The sequence below is a fragment of the Trichophyton benhamiae genome (assembly GCF_000151125.1).
Source record: "Trichophyton benhamiae CBS 112371 chromosome Unknown contig01989.5, whole genome shotgun sequence".
In the NCBI taxonomy this organism is placed as follows: domain Eukaryota; kingdom Fungi; phylum Ascomycota; class Eurotiomycetes; order Onygenales; family Arthrodermataceae; genus Trichophyton; species Trichophyton benhamiae.
Genome location: NW_003315112.1, coordinates 261319 through 282005, shown reverse-complemented (window position 1 = coordinate 282005; position 20687 = coordinate 261319). Strand labels below are relative to the sequence as shown.

The window sequence follows — 20687 nt, the reverse complement described above, 5'->3', positions numbered from 1 at the left end:
TATCGGACTAGTAGCTGGATAACTAGTTAATGTGCCTACTACTCGGTCGTATGCCATCTCAAAAATAATTCAAATGATTGCTGCTCAAAACCAAGAGCTAAAGGATGTTACAAATGACATGAACTGTACTATTTCATCTACGAGCCCGGAAATCGTATACATCTAGATCTTCGCATCGCCTCAGCTAAGCCTGTTTTATTAGCTTTGCCATAGTTATAACTTTGTTACAAAAAATCTCAACGGTCTTCAATACTATGACGTAGCTACTTTATCAGCGAGTAAATAGCTATAGCTTTGCAGGCGAAAATGATGCTAACTTCAATACTTTTGGATGCACATAATAGTCCATTGTCCTCACTTTGTGTAAATACTCAACTAAAGACGATCCAGAGCAAGATGATATTACATGGGTGTGTCCTGTGCGGCAGAGATGTTTTCCCCGACTATAATCTTCTCAAGCAAAACGTACATTGGGATAGCAAATATCGAGCATGTAAGCGTTAATATATGTCTAATCCTGAGAGGAAGAAATTCCACAATGACTGACTGAACACTGGAGTGTGCGTCAACCCAGCACGAGAGCTGCAGCCAGAGGTGTCCGGAGTAAGCAGAAACAATGCTCCACACTTCATATATAGAGCGCCGCCCAATTTTGACGGCCGATGGGACGATCCAGAGGATGGCCTGGAAGATGCCAGTTTTGATCCCGAGGATGAGGTAGTATTCAATATGCACATCCGGGTTCCAATGCGCTGCCGTTCTGGCTTTATTATCCACGCCTCATGCTATTCCCTTCTCGAACAGTTCTTTAGCCCGGGCGAAGTTCCCATAGCACGCCTGATGGACTTATTCTGGTCCTGTCCCATTCTGGGGTGTGGTATGAGCACCCTTGATTGGGGCCATGAATATGGTGGAGCCTGCAGGGTCAAGGAGCACTATCCGTGGGAGCAAAGGGTTGTAAAGGTGGAAGGCTCGAGGATATTCTGCACACCTGACATTTCCGAACCATTCTTCCTCCGGGATCCGTGGGGGGCGCTGAAGGACGACAAACGCATAAAAGCACTCGTACGGAGAGCACGACTCAACGATAAACGAAAGAAACGAAGGATGGTTGAACGAAGCACAGCTCCAATAAGTGGCTATGCTGAGCCTAATTGCCTAACCAGTCTCACCCTTGAACTCCTAGAGCTCATAATTGTTCAGCTACCCACACTTGATGCATTGGCATTGTCCCAGGCCTCGAAAGGATGGGCCCGGATTATCCCTTCCAACCTGGGTCAGTCCTTTTGGAGGTCTCGATTCCAGCCAGATCTCGAGCTTGGTTATGCGTTCGAAGCTAACAAGACTAGCTGCTTGCTTGACTGGAAATGGTTATACTTCAAATTCAGAGATCTAACACGTTTCGAGCCAGGATTGAAAAATAGAAAGCGTATCTGGAAACTTATTCGGTCACCTATATCTGAACTGGCAGCTTTAGGTTGGAGTGGTGATACCTCTCTGCGTCCTTTGAATATCGAAAAGAACCAGCTTAGATGGACAGAGGGCCGCGGAGTCATCCATCCCATGGAAAGTGAATGTCCAGATTATCCAGATATGAAGAGCCGGGATTTCCAAGATGGGTGCAAGGAATTTTACACTCAACTAACTGCTATCCCCGATGATATTCACCAGATTATAGCCACCACTGTAGTGGCTGGCGAAGCTCCTTTTGTTGGCGGACTCCGTTTCATTACTAAGGGAGGCCCTGATATATGTCTGGGATACACGAGAGGGGGGGAGAGGCAATATTTGGATATTGTTGGCGGGTCGGCGAAGTCGACAGGCCTACAGGGCTTTGCTCTCTCAGTAGGACAGAAGGGAATACATGGCCTGAGAGCCATAAGCCAGGATGGCAGATGCTCGGAATGGGCTGGCCTGACTCACAAGCTACTCAAGCCACAATATCTCATGGTGCCAAAGCGTGTCATTAGCCTAGAAGCAGGCTTCGATGTGAGAAACTTATCGTTCCAGCGATGTCCAAACTCTTTTTAACTGACAGTTATTGTAGGGATTCAAGATGGTCCGACTTGCAATTGCGGAATACCAGCCGGACAGCTCACAGGGGAACCAGCCACTACGGAAAAAACGCAAACATGAACTGGTATCAAACTAAACCACCATAGAAGGGTTGTGATCCGCTCTTCCTTTCCCCAGATATCCTGATCCTCGTCAGCAATGGTCATGCTACAATGTTTGTAACGTGTGGTTCTTCTGCTGATCTCTGTGGAGGCCGAGGAATCCCAAGGTAATTAACTCCCGTCGCAGTATGCCTTAGGGAATTCGGTGACCATTCATCAGTAGTAACATCTCTCGGGAAATGCATTCATGTCAAGTATTAACAGGGTGAGAAACGCGAAGATGTTGAGGATGTAGTTACAATTACCCGTTTGGGATTTAGCCCTAACGAGCTAACTAACTTGGCCCAAAAGTCACGGGTCGCTTTAATTTCAACTTCAACTTCAACTTCAACTCCTTCAACATTGGAAGCTCCATAACTGCAAGTGATCCCAGCGCTGGCAGTGAGGAAAGCCGTGGACTCGCTGATTTGATGGTCTATGCTGAATTATCTGCTCGAGGCGGACAGATTCTGACTGGGACCGCAGGAGTAATGGCCCACTGGATGCTGGGCGAAGACGGCGGAGCGTACAGTGTACCGATGTCAACTATCAGCCTGTCAGTTTCGATAATCTACAAACTAACAATCTGGTCGGCGCATTTCTTTGTTTCTTAGCACGATGCATTGGCCGACTAGAACGCCACATGTTGGACAAGAAGGGATTGCTGCATGTCTTCTTCGTTTGTCAAACGACCAACACACCTTATCGGATGCGAATCATAGGAAGATCTTCCGTTCAGGTGGCTTTTGCTATGCAGAGCATCCCTGCAAATGTGGAACTATCATAAATGATACCCCAGAAGAGAACGGAAGGGAGTTCCTAGAGCCTTGACGGGGCTAGGAACCATGCTGTTAATACCCTGAATTTTCTATGAAAGATTTCAGTTCCATTCTCGTGACTATATTTCGGAGGAGCCCCTACAAACGGCTTCTTTGTTGTTGGCAACTCGTACTCTCCGTTTGCTCTTACTGAGGGGCATGTTTGATTGTAGGGAGTACAGCTTTGTATGTGCCTGCTTATATTGCAGAGTTTGCGCCTCCTGCCCATCAAACATGAGAATCTCATTGTTTCTCTACAATAAATCTTATTCTCTTCGACTGCATTAACCTGAACGCCGCATTCTTTGGTAGGTCATTTGTTTTGGTCGCTCCAGCGCAAATGGTGAGGAAATTTTCACTGTTTATTCTCGACAAAATACGGATACCTGACACTGATTGACTAGGGACACCTCCTAAACCACTATCTTGCTCTCGGAGTGATATTTTATTGGGCCCTGCAATCCTCTGCAAGATCAGTATCCTCAAGCTTCTCAAGCGGGACGTCAAGAACCACGGTTTCCGCCACTATTTCCAACGGGGTGTCAATAAACTACACCACTCCAGTCTCAGGGACTTGTGAGACAGCATTTGGCTACCAGAGACAATATACTGGCTACGTCAGTCTCCCCCCATCTACAACAGGGTCAATTCAGCAAAACTACTCCATCAACACCTTTTTCTGGTTGGTGGAATCGAGACTCAGCCCTCAAAACGCGCCACTTACGGTGTACTTGAATGGAGGACCTGGAAGTACCAGCCTTGTTGGCGTGTTTCAAGAGACCGGACCATGCGAAGTTATTGAGATCGCAAAGGATAGACTTGGAACGCGCGCAAGAGAATGGGGCTGGGACAGGGGCAGTAACATGCTCTACATTGACCAACCTGTGCAGTCAGGATTCTCATTTGACCAGTTGCGGGAAGGTTCCTTAAATCTACTTGATTCAAAATATACGTTTCCTCCATCTGAACCACCAGCGAACCAGTCTAAAACCACCTGGCTTAATGGTACAACTTCTTCCAATAACGTGCAAGCCACCACAAACACCACTTCCACTGCTGCAAAAGCGCTTTGGCATGTTCTGCAAGCTATTCTAGCGGAGTTTCCACAATACGCCTCAGTGTCTCGGGGCGCTGCGAATATTCACCTATTTTCGGAGAGCTATGGAGGCAAATATGCTCCAAACTTTGTGTCTTATTTCGAAGATCAAAATGCAAAGCTGAAAGAAGGAAGGTTATCTCCTACGGATACGCTTGAAATAAACGTTCGATCTATAGGAATATTGCAAGGTTGTATTGACGACCTTGTTCAAAACCCCTACTTCCCGATTTTTGCATACAACAATAGCTATGGTATCAGTGCTATCACACAAGAAGAGAAGGACGGCTTCTTGACTAATTTTTCTAAGCCGGGCGGCTGCCGAGATAAAGTTATTGGTTGCCGAGAAGAAATTAAAGCTTCCGACCCTGAAAACACTGGCAAGGTAGAGGCTGTGAATCAAAAGTGCCTAGAGGCGCTTTCTACGTGTTTGTCAGAAACACCCAACTTATTCTCGAAACTCGGACGTAGCAGCCACGATATCTCACAGAGCAGCCTTGATCCATTTCCGCCTCATACATACCTTGAATACCTTAACCAGGAACACGTGCAGAAATCAATCGGAGCTCAGATGAATATTACGGACTATAGCTCAACTGTTTCAACCGCCTTCCTCGGTACCGCTGACTATGACCGGGGAGATTACATCTCAGAACTAGCCAAGCTGCTGAGTAAAGGAATACGAATTGCTCTGATATACGGGGACAGGGATTACATATGCAACTGGATGGGTGGCCAGGCAGCCGCATTTTCAATTGCAGCTTCGTCTTCTCCGTATCTCCGCGGCTTCAACGCCGCTGGCTATGCGCCCCTCATCATCAACGATACCTATGTTGGAGGTATGACTCGCCAGTTCGGCAATCTATCATTCACCCGAATATATGACGCCGGCCACTTGATATCTGCCTACCAACCGGAGACACTCTTCACGCTCTTCTCGCGCATCGTCCAGGGATCGGTTGACCTATCCACTGGCCAGAAGGTAGATATATCTAAATTTAACACTAAGGGTGATGCAAATACTACAGCGACCAATTCAGCCCCTCCGATGGCTAAACCGACTTGTTATCTTCGGAAGGTGAAAGATACCTGTTCACAAGAGCAGGCGGAGAAGCTGGCTCGTGGGGATGGAGTTATTGTCAATGGAATCTGGTATGAGTCTGAATCCGACTGGAAAATGCCATCCCCTACTAGTACAGATGGGAAAATTGGTGCAGCTTGGACCGGGAGTGTGGTCCAAGCTTACGTTGCTACCAGCACACCGTCAATGATAGGGCAACGTTCGGTTAAACGTTCAGCAGGGACGAAGCAATTTGGCTCCTTTGGCCTGTTTGGCTTAATAACAGTCGTTTTCGCAGGGCTCACTACGACTTGCTTGCTACGTTGAGTTTCTAGTTTGCTGAAGGCCTAATATACTGTTCATGCACATTATTGGTATTCTGGGGAAGACATAGATATACTACGCCTAATGAGTTTTAATCTAATCGAAGAGACAATAGATCGTCTCAGGTGTAATGATTTGAAAGAAATTGATTATCCCAAGAAACGTTGTTGCCATAGAGAATGACTGCTGTGAGCGTATAAATATCGAATGCTTAGATACAACACCGAGAAAAATGATAAATTAGTAACAAAAAAATCTAGCCCATTTCCTCTCGATTCATACACAAACTAGATGAAGATTGTGCTTTTCACGCGTCTATGAGGTTGTTATCGGCGCGAGCAGCGGGCTCAGCAGTGTCTCGGGTATCCTTGGTTGGTCTGGCCCGACCTTTGCTGGAACGCTGGTAGAACTCGTCAATAACCTTCTTGGGGATACGGTTGAGGAGGTCCTTGGGGTAAATCCGGAGAAGGTTCCAGGCAAGGTCCAAAGACTCTTCAATAGTTCGGGACTCATATGCAGATTGGGAAATAAAGGTGCGCTCAAACTTGTCCAAGAATTCAAGGGATAGTTTGTCCTCAGAAGACAGAGCTTCTTCACCAACGACAGCCTTCATGGCGGCTATACATTCATTGTCAGATACTGCGGCTTCAGAGTTTCAATTTATGAAAGGGAGCTTACCGGCATCACGGCCAATGGCGTACTTGGCGTACAGCTGGTTTGACACATCACCGTGGTCTTTGCGGGTTCGGCCCTCACCAATGGCAGACTTCATCAATCGAGAAAGGGATGGAAGAACGTTAATTGGTGGGTAGATACCCTTGTTGTCAAGCTGACGGTCGATGAAAATCTGACCCTCGGTGATATAGCCAGTCAAATCAGGGATTGGGTGAGTGATATCTGAAGTTCCAAGTTAGTGCCATATTCAGGCAGAAAGAACGGAGCGAACTAGAGATAGGATAATAAAAATACCATCGTTAGGCATGGTTAAAATTGGAATCTGGGTGATAGAGCCATTTCGTCCCTCAACTCGTCCAGCACGCTCATAGATTGTGGACAAATCCGTGTACATGTAACCGGGGTAACCACGACGTCCGGGCACTTCTTCTCTGGCTGCCGAAACCTCACGAAGGGCATCACAGTAGGCTGACAGATCAGTCAAGATAACTAGGACGTGCTTCTCGAGCTGGTAAGCGTAGTACTCTGCGGTGGTAAGTGCAAGACGAGGTGTGATGATACGCTCGATTCTGCATCCATTTCATTAGCTCCACCCCAGCATCCGGAGTCTTGGAAGGGATAGTAAACTCACGTGGGGTCATTGGCAAGGTTAAGGAAGAGGGTGACACGCTCCATACTGCCGTTTTCCTCGAAATCTCGGGTGAAGAATCGACTGGTCTCCATGTTCACACCCATAGCGGCGAATACGATGGAGAAGTTGTCCTCGTGGCCATCGTGTACATCCTTGGTTGGCTTCTTTACCAGGCCAGCCTGACGACAAATCTGTGCAGCAATTTCATTGTGAGGGAGACCGGAAGCTGAGAAGATCGGGATTTTTTGTCCACGGGCGATAGAGTTCATAGTATCGATGGCAGAGATACCGGTGGAAATCATTTCTTCGGGATATACCTAGAGTAATAACGGCTTAGCATAAGATCTGTGGACACATAAAGACAATCGTGGATACACTCACTCGCGAGTACGGATTGATGGGGCTGCCGTTGATGTCAAGGTATTCCTCAGCGAGAACCTTGGGTCCCTTGTCAATAGCACGGCCGGATCCGTCGAACACTCGACCCAACATGTCTTCTGAGACACCTAGCTTCATGCTGTGACCGGAGAACTCGACTTTGGTCTTTATTTATCAAGTTAGCAACCATAGTCCTGCACAGGATATAAGCCTGTTCACCACACCTTTTTGACGTCAACGCCTGTGGTACCCTCGAACACCTGTAAAACCACATCAAATTAGCATCCGTGATATATCAAGACTGAAGTCGATATGCTGACCTGGACGACAGCTCTGTTCCCTGGTAGTAGACGAACATGTTAGTATACGTTCTAACTATATAGACGCCTTAGGATCTGCTGCACCTACCTCTAGCTTCCAGCACCTGACCAGACCGTTCAGATCCGTCGGGCAGCGTAAGCGATACAATCTCATTGTATCTGGGGAATTTGACCTATAACGAGTATCGCAGCCCGGATCATCAGTATATCTGCCATCTAGCATATCGGGATGCCGACGTGTCTGGGAGCTCACGTTGTCGAGGATGACCAGGGGTCCGTTGACACCACCAACGGTGTTGTACTTCAGCCGAGGCTGGACGGAAGCCATCCGGCGGTCTTCTATGCCTGGAGCCATGGCTGTGAGAAAGCGAGACGGCCCTAGATGATATCCAAGTTGCAGGTTGTGTGTGTGCTTCGAGCAGTCGAGACGAGGCGGGTTGTCTCTACCACCACCAACAACATCGTCGAAACGACGTCAACTTTGGACGTTTCCCAGCTCCCGCCTTCCCGCCAATCACAGGCCGAACTCTGTTTGCTTAGTCATTATCACGTGATATATATGCTTCCGCGCTTTTGTTGTTTACTTCAACGTCAACTTTCAGCGTCAACAGCAGACATGAGGGCGAAGCGATGAAATATGGGGCTGAAGTCAGGGCAGAGAGGCGGCGTCGCTCCTCTGAGATGTTCTGCGCGGCCACCGGAAAGGCTTTTTGGCTGCTAGATTGCGGCTCTGGCGTTGTATTCCAGCAACAAGGCTCAGCAAGCCGATGATCGACCACCAAAGGGCGGGAAAACGAAGATTAAAATACGAACGCCAATCAACTGGACTCCATGCCAGGCTGAACGCTCGATTTATTGGCCCAGGGCCAGTGTTGCATCAGTGAAACAACCTGTTGATTGCCAGCCCACGCACCAAAACGGAAAGGGTGCCCGCCAGTTGCGGAGCGCAGTGATCATAAATACGAATGGCTGCCTCGTCATTGAGAAGACTTAAGATAGGAGATCTACTCCTGTCGTTCAACCTTGGAGTCTTCTTCTTTTCTCCCCCTTCTGTTGCCAAAGTATATATAACCTGGAGAATCGACGCCCATCGCGGGCTCTGGGCAGAGCCATATTCAGGCCGAAGAAGTCTTCGCATTAGCTGCCAGGATGCCGCTGTTCAGCTCAGGGGCTCGCGCTCGCCTGGCATGGCGACAGTCGACTCAAGACAACAACAATACATGCACTACCAACGAAGGGGTGGGGGAATGTACCCCGAAGGCAAATTGTACGAGTGTTTTTCATCGACAAACAAATCCAGAAAATGCAGTTCTAATATCCAACGACTAATAGGCCCGGGTGTGTCTACTGCTGGAATATGCGACCCCGGAACAAATAATATTGAGGTGCTCACCCTTTCGACTCTCAGTATCTTCACTAAACTCTAACCAAATGACTGCCTAGTGCTGTCTTGTCCATATTTGCAATGTACGTGAAGGTCACGGTGTGTGCAGAAGCATGAGGAACAACGGGTGTGAGGATGGCAAGTTTTTTTCCGGGACTGGTAAAGTAGGTGAACGCCCAAGAGTTGTTTGCGGATCATAAATTGACCTTTGTCCTCAGCCATGGCCATGTCCAGGACCAAACGATATCAGCTGCTGTGTCAAATTCGCCGATATGAATAATGGTACAAGCACCACTTCATCTATGCCTAGTACTTCATCAATGTCTATGACGTCCTCAACTTTTACAACCTCTCGGACTAGTTCACCAAGCACGTCTTCCGCGACCTCCTCAAGCGTACCAGTACCAGCCCACACAGGTCTAAGCGGTGCCCAAATCGGCGGAGTTACAGCTGGATGCGCTGTCTTTGCTCTATTGATCCTCCTTGGAGCCACATACTTCTTTAGGCGTCGCAAGGCATCAGAGCCACAGGGGGGAAAGCCGGATACATCTGATAGCGGGATTTCAGAAATGCCGGATTCCGCTGGTGTTGCTCCTCGTGGGCCAAAGGCAGCGGTTGTCTTAGGTGAACTAGACAGTAAGGAAGCGAATGAACTGGACAGCAAGGAAGCGAAGATTGATAAAAGCGCTGCTGTGAACCGGGCTCGAGAACTGGATTCGACTCCAATTTCATCCCCTGTCGAACTTGATTCGTCTCCTATCGAACCAAAAGAGACGAAGGTGTAATGCACTGTTTATGGATATTGGGTGGTCTGGGTCTGGGTAATGGGAATGGGAGCCTGAGCTGAGCTCTGGTGTGGATGGGATATCTAAGAATTTGGCGTTCGGGATTAACTAACAAGTCGCAATTAATTACACTGCGCACAACTTATATCATTTCAATTCTGTTGTTTGTCGACTAACTATCATTTTTCTCTTTTGTTAGAAAACGAAAATCATCTAATATACCCAATTCACTTCCCCGAAAGCTTTATTTTCCAAGTTATTATATAGTTGTTGTCTAAGTGATTCCAAGTCAAGGCATCTATCATCTGACCGACCGATCATAAAAGCACAAGTCCTTTGTCTATCCGCCTTTTAGAATCTCAAATCCCAGCCAATTTTGGGTCCAAGTTCAGGAAGAGCATCAGCAACACTCTGCACATCCTTGTCGCCTCGTCCACTCAAATTGAGCACGATGTTCTCACCCTTCTTCATTGTCTTAGCCAGCTCAATTGCGCCGTAAACAGCATGCGAAGACTCAAGGGCTGGAATGATACCCTCCAGCTGCGAAATGGTCTTGAATCCAATTAAAGCCTGTGCGTCAGTGGCAGCGATGAACTTAGCCCTGGCGGAATCCTTCCAGTTACTCAACTCCGGTCCAACACCGGGGTAATCCAATCCAGCAGAAATGGAGTGGGTGTCTGAGATCTGGCCGTGTTCGTTTTGAAGGACATATGTTCGGACGCCGTGGAGCACGCCCTTCGAGCCCCCTGTAAGGGTAGCTGAGTGACGCGCGGTGTCGACTCCGTCACCACCGGCTTCTACGCCAAGGAGTTTGACGCTGGGATCATTGGAAAAGGGGTAGAACATGCCCACTGCATTGCTTCCACCGCCAACACAAGCAACGACAGCATCTGGCAGGCGGCCAGTGAGTTCTTTCATCTGGGCTTTGGTTTCTTCTCCGATAACTGACTGGAAAGTTCGGACGATGGTTGGGAAAGGATGAGCTCCGATGGCTGAGCCGATAACATAGTGCGTTGTGTCGAGATGGACAACCCAAGCGCGCAAAGCTTCGTTGACCGCATCACGGAGGGTACGTGATCCAGCCTCAACGGGGATAACGGAGGCTCCAAGGAGTTTTATTCTGAATACATTCAGAGCTTGGCGACGAACATCCTCTGCTCCCATGTAAATGACACACTCCATGCCGAATTTGGCGCAGACAGTGGCGGTAGCGACACCATGCTGACCGGCACCAGTTTCAGCAATAATTCTCTTCTTTCCAAGGCGACGGGCAAGAAGGACTTGGCCTAGGGCGTTGTTGATTTTGTGACTGCCGGTGTGGTTAAGATCTTCTCGCTTGAGATAGATGTTAGCTCCACCAGCATGTTCAGTCAGGCGCTCGGCAAGATGAAGACTACTTGGACGGCTCATATATGGGTAGTAAGAGCGGTACTCTTCCCAGAATTTGGGGTCATTCTTGGCCTCGTTGAATCCAGCCTCCAGCTCAGCGAGGCAATCCATCAATGACTCGGGAACAAACTGGCCTCCAAATTCGCCGAATTGTGCAGGGATAGCTGCAGGGTTCTTGGTGGTGTTAAGAGCCTCGAGCTGGTCTGCAAGGCCTGGCTCGTCGGCTACCTCGGGGATAGGCCCGCGTTGGACAGTTCGACCTGTGATGCTCGAACAGTATTCGCGGATCTTCTGGGCACGCTCTCCTGGAGCAGCGTCGCCTAGGACAGTCACCATCTGACTACCGATAACAACACCCTCAGCGATACCCTGGACTTCTAGGAAGTGCTCCCTGGTGCTAACGCCGAATCCCAGCGCAGCAGGGACGTTTCCGGAATATGTGTGCACTCGCTTCAAAAGTTCGGGTAATCCAGAGCTCAATGTTCCGGTAGCACCAGTAACACCCATTCTAGAGACGACATAGATGAAGGAGTCGGCAATTCCGCAGAGAAGTTTCATACGGGCCTCGGAAGTAGCCGGCGCAATCAGCGGGACATAAGAGAGCCTTTTTAAGCACGCCACATCAGCATCTATCACCAATTATTGAATCAGAGGAAATCAACTCACCCTTCTTTTTTGCACAAATCTCTGAACCGAACGGCTTCTTCTGGCGGCAAGTCAACCATGATAAAGCCGTTGACTCCTGCGGCTTTGGCATCCTTCAACATTCTCTCTTCACCATACTGTAGCAAGGGGTTGTAGTATCCCATCATCATCACAGGGGCCTTGAGTCCCTTCCTCCTAGCAGTTCTAACCATCTCAAGAACAGAAGTAACGGTGACTCCATTCTTAAGCGCCTGAGTGTTTGCGCGCTGGATGGTAGGACCATCGGCAATCGGGTCTGTGAATGGGACTCCAAGTTCGATAATGTCTGCACCAAACGCTCGTTAGACACCAGGTTCGGTCATAATACCATGTGGATAGCCTGGGAGAACCCACCTGCACCTCCATCTTCCATGGCAAGGATGATATCGACCGTCTCGCTGGCCTCAGGGTACCCCGCTGTGACATACGCCACGAGAGCAGATCTTTTCTCCTCCTTGCATCGCCGAAATGTCTCCTTTATTTGCTCCATTGTGAATGGTGTTGTGTATGCTGTGTAGTTCGAGGCCACTGCCGGTGAAAATACCTGGGGACAGCTCGGCTCAGCTGAGGGAGATGCTGGTAGCTATATGTATGGTCTGGCGAGACCAGCGTTGAGAGCTGCAGTGGGGCAATCGCTTACCCAGGGATCTTTTGATACGAGTGACAAGTGGTCAAGGGGCAGTGAACAATAGGCTGTGTCTGCTGCGTATTCGTGAGAGCTTTGTCTTGAGGGAGGAATAATAATCGAGGGGGAATGGTCGCCTGGAGGAGTTTTGGTCTTTGCGCTGACTCAATTTTCTGATAAGCCCGAATTAAGATTTCGCCCCACGCAAAGACCAGACCAACTTGCGTTTATTTATAGAATAGACGGACGTTGTGGAGTTTGATATCAAAACCAGCGCTGAATCGAGCAGGACGTTGAAGATTTTGAATAAACTCCAATATATTTATTCCTTCCACTTCCCAAGGTTGAGTCCAAAATAGCTAAAACTAAAACGATCAAACAAGAAAAAAAAAAAAAATCCAAAATTACAATTCTGCTAGCGAGCTCAGATAAAACAAAAATCAAGACAAGAAAACAACAAATCGCAAATTCCCTTTTTTAAATCACGAACAAATAACAGGAAGGAAGACGAGGAAACAATGGCAAAAATCACAGAAAGCAGTTCTGTAGTCCCGTACCCATATCCGATGCAAATGCTCTGTCTATAACCTATAACAATAGAAAAGGAGTGTAACCCATGCGGAATAAAACAATTCAACGCAGGCAGAAAAAAGCGCATTAACAATCAATGCTAAAAGGAGTGAAACCAGCCCAACTCGAAGTCTTTTTTATGCATGCAAAAATGCGGATAAAAATGCTGCTGTGTGCTGTGGTTATGCGGCCTTGGGCAGAAACAAGCACGTCTGTACAAGTGGTATTTGAACAAGGAAGGTCGGGGAGATGGTGAGACGAGTGAGGATGGCGGGGAAATGAGGAGCGGAGCGGAGCGAGGAGGTATTGCTGTACCGATGGCGGTGGTTGTGGTGAGGTTTGAGGGAAGGACAGTATTAGGATTAGTGCGTCATTAGGGGTAAAGGAAAGGTATAACCCAGAAGGATTTTTTTTTGCGCCGACGCATGGCGCAGTAAGGAAAGTACTAGTGGCACAAGTATTAGAGGACTCAGGCTAATAAGCGGAGTCCTTTTTCTTTTCCGGTGAAAAACAATCAAGATGATCAATATGCAACCAACACCACGCTTGTTTCTGAAAAAGGTCGTAAAGGAGTGACGGAAGGAAATTCGTAGACAGTTGCTTTGGTTCTCTCTTTTGCCGTTGCCGGAGAAAAGAGAGAAAATAGGGCAACCTCTCAATAACTGATGGCATCGGGGTATGTAAGGAGTGACTGACGGGACCCAAACTCTCGAGAAATGCTGAACAGGGAACGCAAAACAGGCGAATTAACGGTAATCGGAAGAGCAAAATCAAGGCAGAATTCGCTATGCAGGCAGAAACGAGTAAGCTGAAATGGAAAGGGGGAGAAGCGGAGTCGACGAATAAAAGTTGACCGGGTTCAATTGCTGAGGTGAGAGTTTCATTTCCCGAATTTAAGAGTTCTGGTACGCTGGCATCTGGTTGTGACCAATATATGCACTAAAGTCGAATGAGGCCTGGCTGGGAACAATGACCGGAGACGGCTGGATGTGTCGGCTAGGTAGGCCGGAGTAGTTGTACGCAGCAGTCAAGCTTGGGTGAGATCCAGCATTGGTGCCCATGACGGACAGGTAGCTGGATGGGGTAAGTTGAGCAGTGTGAGATGGAAGCGTGTTGGTAACGCCAGCGGACTGCTGATGTCCGGCTGGGGACCCAGAGCGAACATCCACAAGACTTGCGCTGGACATGTTAGGGCTACCTGAGTAGTTTGACCGAAGCGGTGCTGGCAACGCCGCTGCCGTGGAGGAGTAGCTGGCAGAATACTTCCCGATAATCTTCTTGAGGGCATGAGTAAGAATCTTCCAGGGGAAAACCTTGACGTCCTTCTCAATGTTGCGAGGCTTGGGGTTTGGGAAGCCCATGATCACCTTGAAGAAATCCTCGCTGTCTGGCTTAGCCTTGGATACAGTCATTGGACGGAACCCTTCAAGGTTGCGGCGAATACGGTTCTTTTCTTCCACGGTGAAACGGACACCAACGAGAGACTCCAGCAGATAAATAGTATCTACACTGGTAACATAGCACTCCTTCTTGCCAGCCCACTGGATACAGCTGATGCAAATGCTATTGGGGGCACGCTCAGAAGGCGACACTGGCTTGAAGTCTGCATGGATGGTACTGCCTTCCTGGCGGCGAGTGAATTGGACCAGACGGCGCTGGGCTTCGCACTCTTCGGGTTTCCAGTCGAGGGCCATGGCATCAAGGTCACCGTTGAGCTTCAGAACGGCTTTGCTTGGGTACATTGCGTAAGGGTTGAATGGCGCATTGGGGTTTGGAGCCCCAGCAAGAGCCTGCTGAATGGTCGAGGTTCGGACCAAGGTTGGGTTTCCAGGGTTAACCTCCATTTCCTGACCAATGGGAGTTACGGAGATTGGAGGACTGCATGATACTGCGGTAGCATTGGAGATACACGGGCTCCAAGACGACGCAAGGGGAGATGGAGCGGTGGCTCTCATCTGAATTTGATGTTCATACTGTCCCTGAGGAAGAACCTGCTGGTACTGCCCAGAGTAGCCACTCATCGAGCTAGGCGTTGGAAGGTAAGGCGAGTAAGGAGATGTTGACAAGCGCTCAACTTTAACGCCATCATTGATTCGAATTTGCTTGGCAGAAGCAGAGTGGGTGGAGGCAGCAGTGCTACCATCAGAGGCTGAAGACATTCTTCGTTTGCGGGGAGACATCTGTCTTGCTTCTTGATCGTACGTGAACGATCCAATGCGTGCAAAGTGCTGAGTCGACGCCTCCTGATCGTTGATAACGACTTGAAGAGGAACAGAGAGTCCAGCGCAAGTCGTGGACACGAATGTGGGAGCGGTGACGGTCAACACGTACTGGAATCTAGATTCTTCGACTAGCAGGGGGCTGATGGTGCAGTCACACTGGCAGGATCCAAAAAGGACAGAGAAACTCCAAGTGGGAGGGTTGAGCAAGTCGTAGAAAGATTCAACGTAGATAGAGAGCTTGGTGCCTTCGAATCCGGTGGAAGGAGAGAACGAAGTCACTTCAGGAACTGGGTTACAGTTAGATTCCAGGCTAGGCGAACGACGGATGTCGAACGGCGACCCGGAATACACGCTGTTCTGAACGTAGTTAGCGCTGTCGTCGTCCGAGATAAAGCTTCCATCCAACATTGGGTTGTACATGGAAGTTCCGTAGGATCCAGGTGGGCAAGCGAGTAAGGCAGATGTTTCACGCAAGGCACTGGAAGTTTCATCCGAGTCTATACATGATTAACATTATGAGAAAACAATATGGATACGAGGGAAGGGGGCTCACCTAAAAACTCAATCTTCTGAGACTTGTCGAGCGCAGACATGGACAAGAGGTTGCCAGGTTTGGCCAGTAGATTGTCCGAATAGGCCCCAACGAATCGAGACTCCTCTGGGTCAGAGAAGTCTAGAGACTCGTCGAAGATCAAAGGGGACTGGAGCTCAAACTGTAACAATAGGAAGGGGATATACGTCAGTCAAACTGTAAATATGAGAGGGGGAACACGGGCAGACCGGTAACCGAAATCTGCAAGTGTAAAGCAGGGAGGCCAGGAGGTAGTCAAATGAAAGAGAAGAAACACGACTCAAGCAGGCCGGAAATGCACAGATATATCCAGAAGAGGGATGCCAGGGGTGGGATACATACCGGAGCTCCGTGAGTCTTTGAGTAAGCCAGATTGGCGGTATTGCAGAGTATGCAGCGGGAACGCGGTTTGGTTTAAAAGCGAGTGACTGAGACTAGATCTCAAAACAAATGGCACAAAAATCAATAAGAACTGCGTATCTGGTCAGGTACGTAGTTCTTTGAACTATAAACGAGTGACGGTGTGATTTTTTAGAATTAAAAAATCATTGAAAAAAAAAAGATTACTTCGGATCAAAGGTGAACGAATGAAGATGTTGAGACTAGAACTGAAGTTCGTAGGTCTAATTTCGTTCAGTCAATTAAGACGGGAAGGGTTGCACGGAACAAGGCGAATGTTGAGATCGAACAGATGATGTCTGATCTTGGGTTCCTTTCAGGAGTTTGTCGAACGGGGTCCTTGAGGAAATTTGGGTTGATCCGTGAAAGAAAAGTGAAAATAAGAAAAAAAATCAAGCAATAACTAAGCTGTTTTATGGTTAGTATGGAAAATGATCTTCAAGGCGAAGATGACGAAGAAGCAAAAATAAGGGTATCGGGTAGATGCAGCAAGTAAGTAGAAACCCACCGAGAAATAAAGGAAAAGAAGCAAGAGACTTAGAAAGCCACTGTTCGTTCCAATAAAATTGACAAGTGCTGCACAGGGAAGAATCAGGATACCTGTTGACTCAGTTAGTCTCGGATCATCAAGACATCGGTAAAATGATGTAGAGATGACAATGTAAGACCAGGAAGAGTCAAACAAAGGAGATTATATATAAAGGGAAAAATGTGAGCCGTAACAGCGACATACCTTGATAAGAGGTTGGCCCGTCAAGATCCTGCTCTTCATATGAATACCTTTACGGAATTCAGCTGGAATCCTAGCCTGCGTCTAGCTGCAAGGCGGGGGGTGTCTGTGATGTTGGTGTTGTTGGTGATGAGAATGGTCGAGGTGGTGGTGGTGATATACACCAGGCAGAGAGGTATGGCCTAGATTATATCTGCCTGGTTGCCGATACCCGATGAGTTTAAGCTCGGCGTTTCTGGTCCGGATAGCGTGAGTGAGGCTTCCTCCGCTTTCAATTATATATAAAAAAAGATATAGCTCCCAGGCCGAGCGTTTGGAGGCGACCAAATGGAGAAGAGGTGCGGCTCTCTGTTGCGACGGATATTAACGATAGATTATATGGATAAATGACGAAACGACCCAGAACAATGATAGCGATGGCGATGAGACTGATTAAGGGAAGCTAATAGAGGAGCAACGGTGTCTCTCTCTCTCTTTCTCTCTCTCTTTTTTTTTTTCCGTAATGTCGGATTTCAGGTGGAGGGATGGGTAGGCAGGTAGATAGATAGCTGGTAGCAAGGCACGGAAAACAAGGGACAAAAACAACACGACGGGGACAACCGGGTTAGCGAGCGTAACTTCGTGAGAAGAGCGAGTGTCTTGGACAGCTGATATCGAGGAGAATGGTGAGGACGAGGACGGTGTAAACGAGAGAATCAAAACGATGGAAGCGTGAGGATAGCAAGCGAAGGTAGAAGAAGAAGAACGAGAGGAGAGGAAGAGGAGGACGTCAAAAGAAACGAGGAGGAGAAGTTGTTTTAAGCATCATAAGGAAAAGGGAAGGAACGACAAAGAAAGAAGACAAAAAAAAAAAAAAAAAAAAAAAAAGCGGTACCAGCGTGACGAAAGTTACCAAAGTTACCGGCGCTGGCTTCCCCCGCTGGCGCCTCATCGGGACTAGCGCCGAGACCCACAGGGCAGCATGGCCCCTTCCCGAAGCGGTGAATAGTGGGTCCTCCGCCGTGCGCCTGCCCTGTCCGGTACATAACGATACACGCGATACCGTAAGTTCACGGCAGGCAGATGACGAAGAAGGTCACATGAGGACGGTCACGCGCCAATCAGCGGCCACCGGGCTGCTGTAACGCCGGTATTGGTATTTTACCCACGCTCGCGGGTTGCACGCTAGTAACACCGCCGGCGTTTCGCCTTTTTTGCGCTTTCCACTTTGTGACTTGAGTATAATAGCACTGCTCGATATAGAGTGGGAGCGCCAGCATGGCATGCCAGGCCATGTACGGAGTACTCTGTGCGGATACAGGAGCAGCTATAGCGCTGGAGAAATATGATGATAACAATAACAGTAGTACGGAGTAATACTTGGAAGACGGCTTCTACGGTGGGCGTATGGAGAACGACCAGTTGACTCGTGGAGCACAAAGCAGACAGGCCACCACCCAGCCCGGATAAGGGTCGATTGAAGGAGCCGTTGCTCTCAGGGATCAGCGTGGGCGGTGGCTTTCTTCCTCAATCCCTGATGGACGTCATGATTATTATTTTTGATGGGCTGGCTGCTGGTGTTCTGTTCTGTGCATGGAGCATTTCGTGCATGGCAGTATCCACCACCGCGTTTTTGTTCTATATACATCCGACAGAAGCAAAAAGAAGCTGAGGTTGACGATGAGGTCCGGAGATCCTCAGGTATCGCTTCACCTAATAATACTACTTTGGCCGTCGATCCATCCATCAGGACGAAATAACCAGTATCCCTGGGCTTCGTGTGCCAGAATGTCTCTTTTTATCTCCGTGGCTCGCTACTGGCTGCCGAATCTCCCATACTTTACACACACCCCCCTTCTGCAAGGCCAGCAAAGGGATCGATCAGAGTGGTGGTCGACCGTTACAGTGTGATCACGCCGACGTCGCACATACTTGCTTGCATGCAGCATACATACATGAAAGGTAGATGCAGCATAACTCTCATCATCATCCACTATACCACTCTTTCTCGCAAGTTGCTGACTACCCAGTCTTCTTGCAGGTTTCCTGATATTAATTCCACGCTATTATTCTCATCGCGTATCCAACAGTTAAGTGGCTGTCATCGTCTGGCGTTGGGTCTCCCACGTCGGTGGTTGTTGGTTCTTCTCGTCTGGCTGCCGGTTCTTCAACTCTGGGACTGGAAAAGGGTGCTTAGCTAATATGCTATTTTTAGTTTTTAGCTCGTCTGCTGTTATTTTTAGCTAACCTTGGCCATATTCCCACCAATCAGAAGCCGAAGAAAGTGAAGAGAGAGCATAAAAAAAAATACATGCTCTGTCATGCACAGCCCTGATACTGGAGCCCGCTCGCTGGCGAGTCGTCTCGTTGCTCGTCGCTTGATGGTGCTGTCATTCCACCTCTCGCTTGTTCGGATAGCCAAACTCTAAATACACCGGATGGAACCCTTCGATGAACCGCCAAAGGGGGAGGTAGCATTTTTGGCGTCTCTTTTCTTCTTTCCCATGCTTCCTCTGCATCCTTAAAGATGACTTCACTGCCCTTTCTTGTTCAACAGGCGCAGCATACGAGGGGATGATGGCATTTGTGGGATCTTTTCCCTCTGCCCTATCTCCCTCCCAACGACCGTGCTGGCAAATCATTCGGCCCGAAACGCTTTTCTGTCATCACGCAGGATTTACGACTTATCGCGGATAAATGTCAGACACTTTTTCTATATATAATTTCCCCCAATTGACTGACTCGGTACTCCGTATGGAGCACACGCCTTACCAAGCTTGTCACCGGCCGAAGTACTTAGACCATGCCTGGCTAACTTTCAAGGGACGATGAATGCTATCTTGTGCAACGTGGTCGTCAAAAACGGATGTATGTACAAAACCACGCCGATTTTACGATACTTGCTGCCTTTCCTTGAGAGGTACGGAGGTGTATGAAACTCACATCGGGGCTTTATCCCATCCTCCATTTGCACTTCACAACCCATATTGGGCTGCTCAGGAGCAATTAGATTAATCATCCCGTTTCCGATCTTTCTTTTTCCCCCGTTCCTCTAAATGTACCAAGCGGTGTAAGCACATCCCATTGCCTTTCACTGCCTCCTCCGTATATGTACACTTGATACATACGTACCGACTGGGGCACAGATAGCAAGCCCCAGACGCACATATCCAGCATAAGGTAACTCTGTAGCACGCTTCCATACTCCGCATTGCTGTCGTGCATTTGTTCGCTGTATCCTCCTCTTTCTCCCCAATACCCTGTGGATTCCCCTTGTTCAGCTGGAAATTGGCGTTTCATCTTCCAAGTCACTCAGTTGCTGGCTGCACCCTGCGAACTCCTTTCACCAGAGCGAAGACCAAGCCTGTCCTTGTACTTACTTCCCTTTGCCCCGGAGAAGATCACAGCCGGAAATCAGAATTTCAAGAAAAGTGTACAGACACCTTGCTGAAACGGACGTTGTGCTTTTCCGTTACTTAACGCCAAGTATAAGCAAACTGGCCTGCATGAACGAAAATATGAGCCAGAGCAGAGCAGACGTGGCCAGGTCATGATTTTGTTCTCCAAACTTCTTCCTAGGCAGGTGGCCCTTGTAATTAGTTAATCAATGCGGTCGGGGCTCCATTTCCGTTCGCTTAAGAGCGCCGACTATGAGCTGGCTCGGCGCTGGAATCATGGGCCACAAGGTAAGTAACGGCGTTGTCGAAGCCAACCATACTCCGTATTGTTGACATATCCGAGGTTAATGCAGTCCCCTCCCCTGAGATAACTAACGGATAACAGTCACAATGTCGAGATGCACTGTATACCCCTGGCTATTGGGTGGAACGGATAGTTACTCGATGGACATGCAGGCCACGCCCACTTTTTTCATATGCATTCCCTCCCCTT

At 48.5% G+C, this 20687-nt stretch overlaps 6 protein-coding genes across 6 annotated transcripts; 3 read left to right on the top strand and 3 right to left on the bottom strand.

The window, feature by feature from the left end:
- Window positions 1-396: 396 nt before the first annotated feature.
- ARB_04808 (uncharacterized protein) lies at window positions 397-2152 on the top strand (the record flags this gene model as incomplete). The annotated part of the gene is made up of 3 exons (XM_003016473.1): window positions 397-493; window positions 575-1989; window positions 2048-2152. 3 exons carry the CDS (start codon window positions 397-399, stop codon window positions 2150-2152), a joined length of 1617 nt encoding a protein of 538 aa, XP_003016519.1.
- A 1685-nt stretch (window positions 2153-3837) lies between these two features.
- Window positions 3838-5457, top strand: ARB_04807 (uncharacterized protein; the record flags this gene model as incomplete). The annotated part of the gene is made up of 1 exon (XM_003016472.1): window positions 3838-5457. One exon carries the CDS (start codon window positions 3838-3840, stop codon window positions 5455-5457), a length of 1620 nt encoding a protein of 539 aa, XP_003016518.1.
- Window positions 5458-5761: 304 nt separating this feature from the next.
- On the bottom strand, window positions 5762-7276 carry ARB_04806 (uncharacterized protein; the record flags this gene model as incomplete). Its single annotated transcript, XM_003016471.1, has 5 exons — window positions 5762-6072; window positions 6133-6351; window positions 6424-6698; window positions 6761-7077; window positions 7142-7276. 5 exons carry the CDS (start codon window positions 7274-7276, stop codon window positions 5762-5764), a joined length of 1257 nt encoding a protein of 418 aa, XP_003016517.1.
- A 1886-nt stretch (window positions 7277-9162) lies between these two features.
- ARB_04805 (uncharacterized protein) lies at window positions 9163-9627 on the top strand (the record flags this gene model as incomplete). Its single annotated transcript, XM_003016470.1, has 1 exon — window positions 9163-9627. One exon carries the CDS (start codon window positions 9163-9165, stop codon window positions 9625-9627), a length of 465 nt encoding a protein of 154 aa, XP_003016516.1.
- A 351-nt stretch (window positions 9628-9978) lies between these two features.
- On the bottom strand, window positions 9979-12190 carry ARB_04804 (tryptophan synthase; the record flags this gene model as incomplete). Its single annotated transcript, XM_003016469.1, has 3 exons — window positions 9979-11620; window positions 11683-11986; window positions 12055-12190. The coding sequence occupies 3 exons, from the start codon at window positions 12188-12190 to the stop codon at window positions 9979-9981; spliced, it is 2082 nt and encodes a 693-aa protein (XP_003016515.1).
- Window positions 12191-13788: 1598 nt separating this feature from the next.
- Window positions 13789-16028, bottom strand: ARB_04803 (transcriptional regulator Medusa; the record flags this gene model as incomplete). The annotated part of the gene is made up of 3 exons (XM_003016468.1): window positions 13789-15614; window positions 15671-15830; window positions 15990-16028. 3 exons carry the CDS (start codon window positions 16026-16028, stop codon window positions 13789-13791), a joined length of 2025 nt encoding a protein of 674 aa, XP_003016514.1.
- Window positions 16029-20687: the final 4659 nt, after the last annotated feature.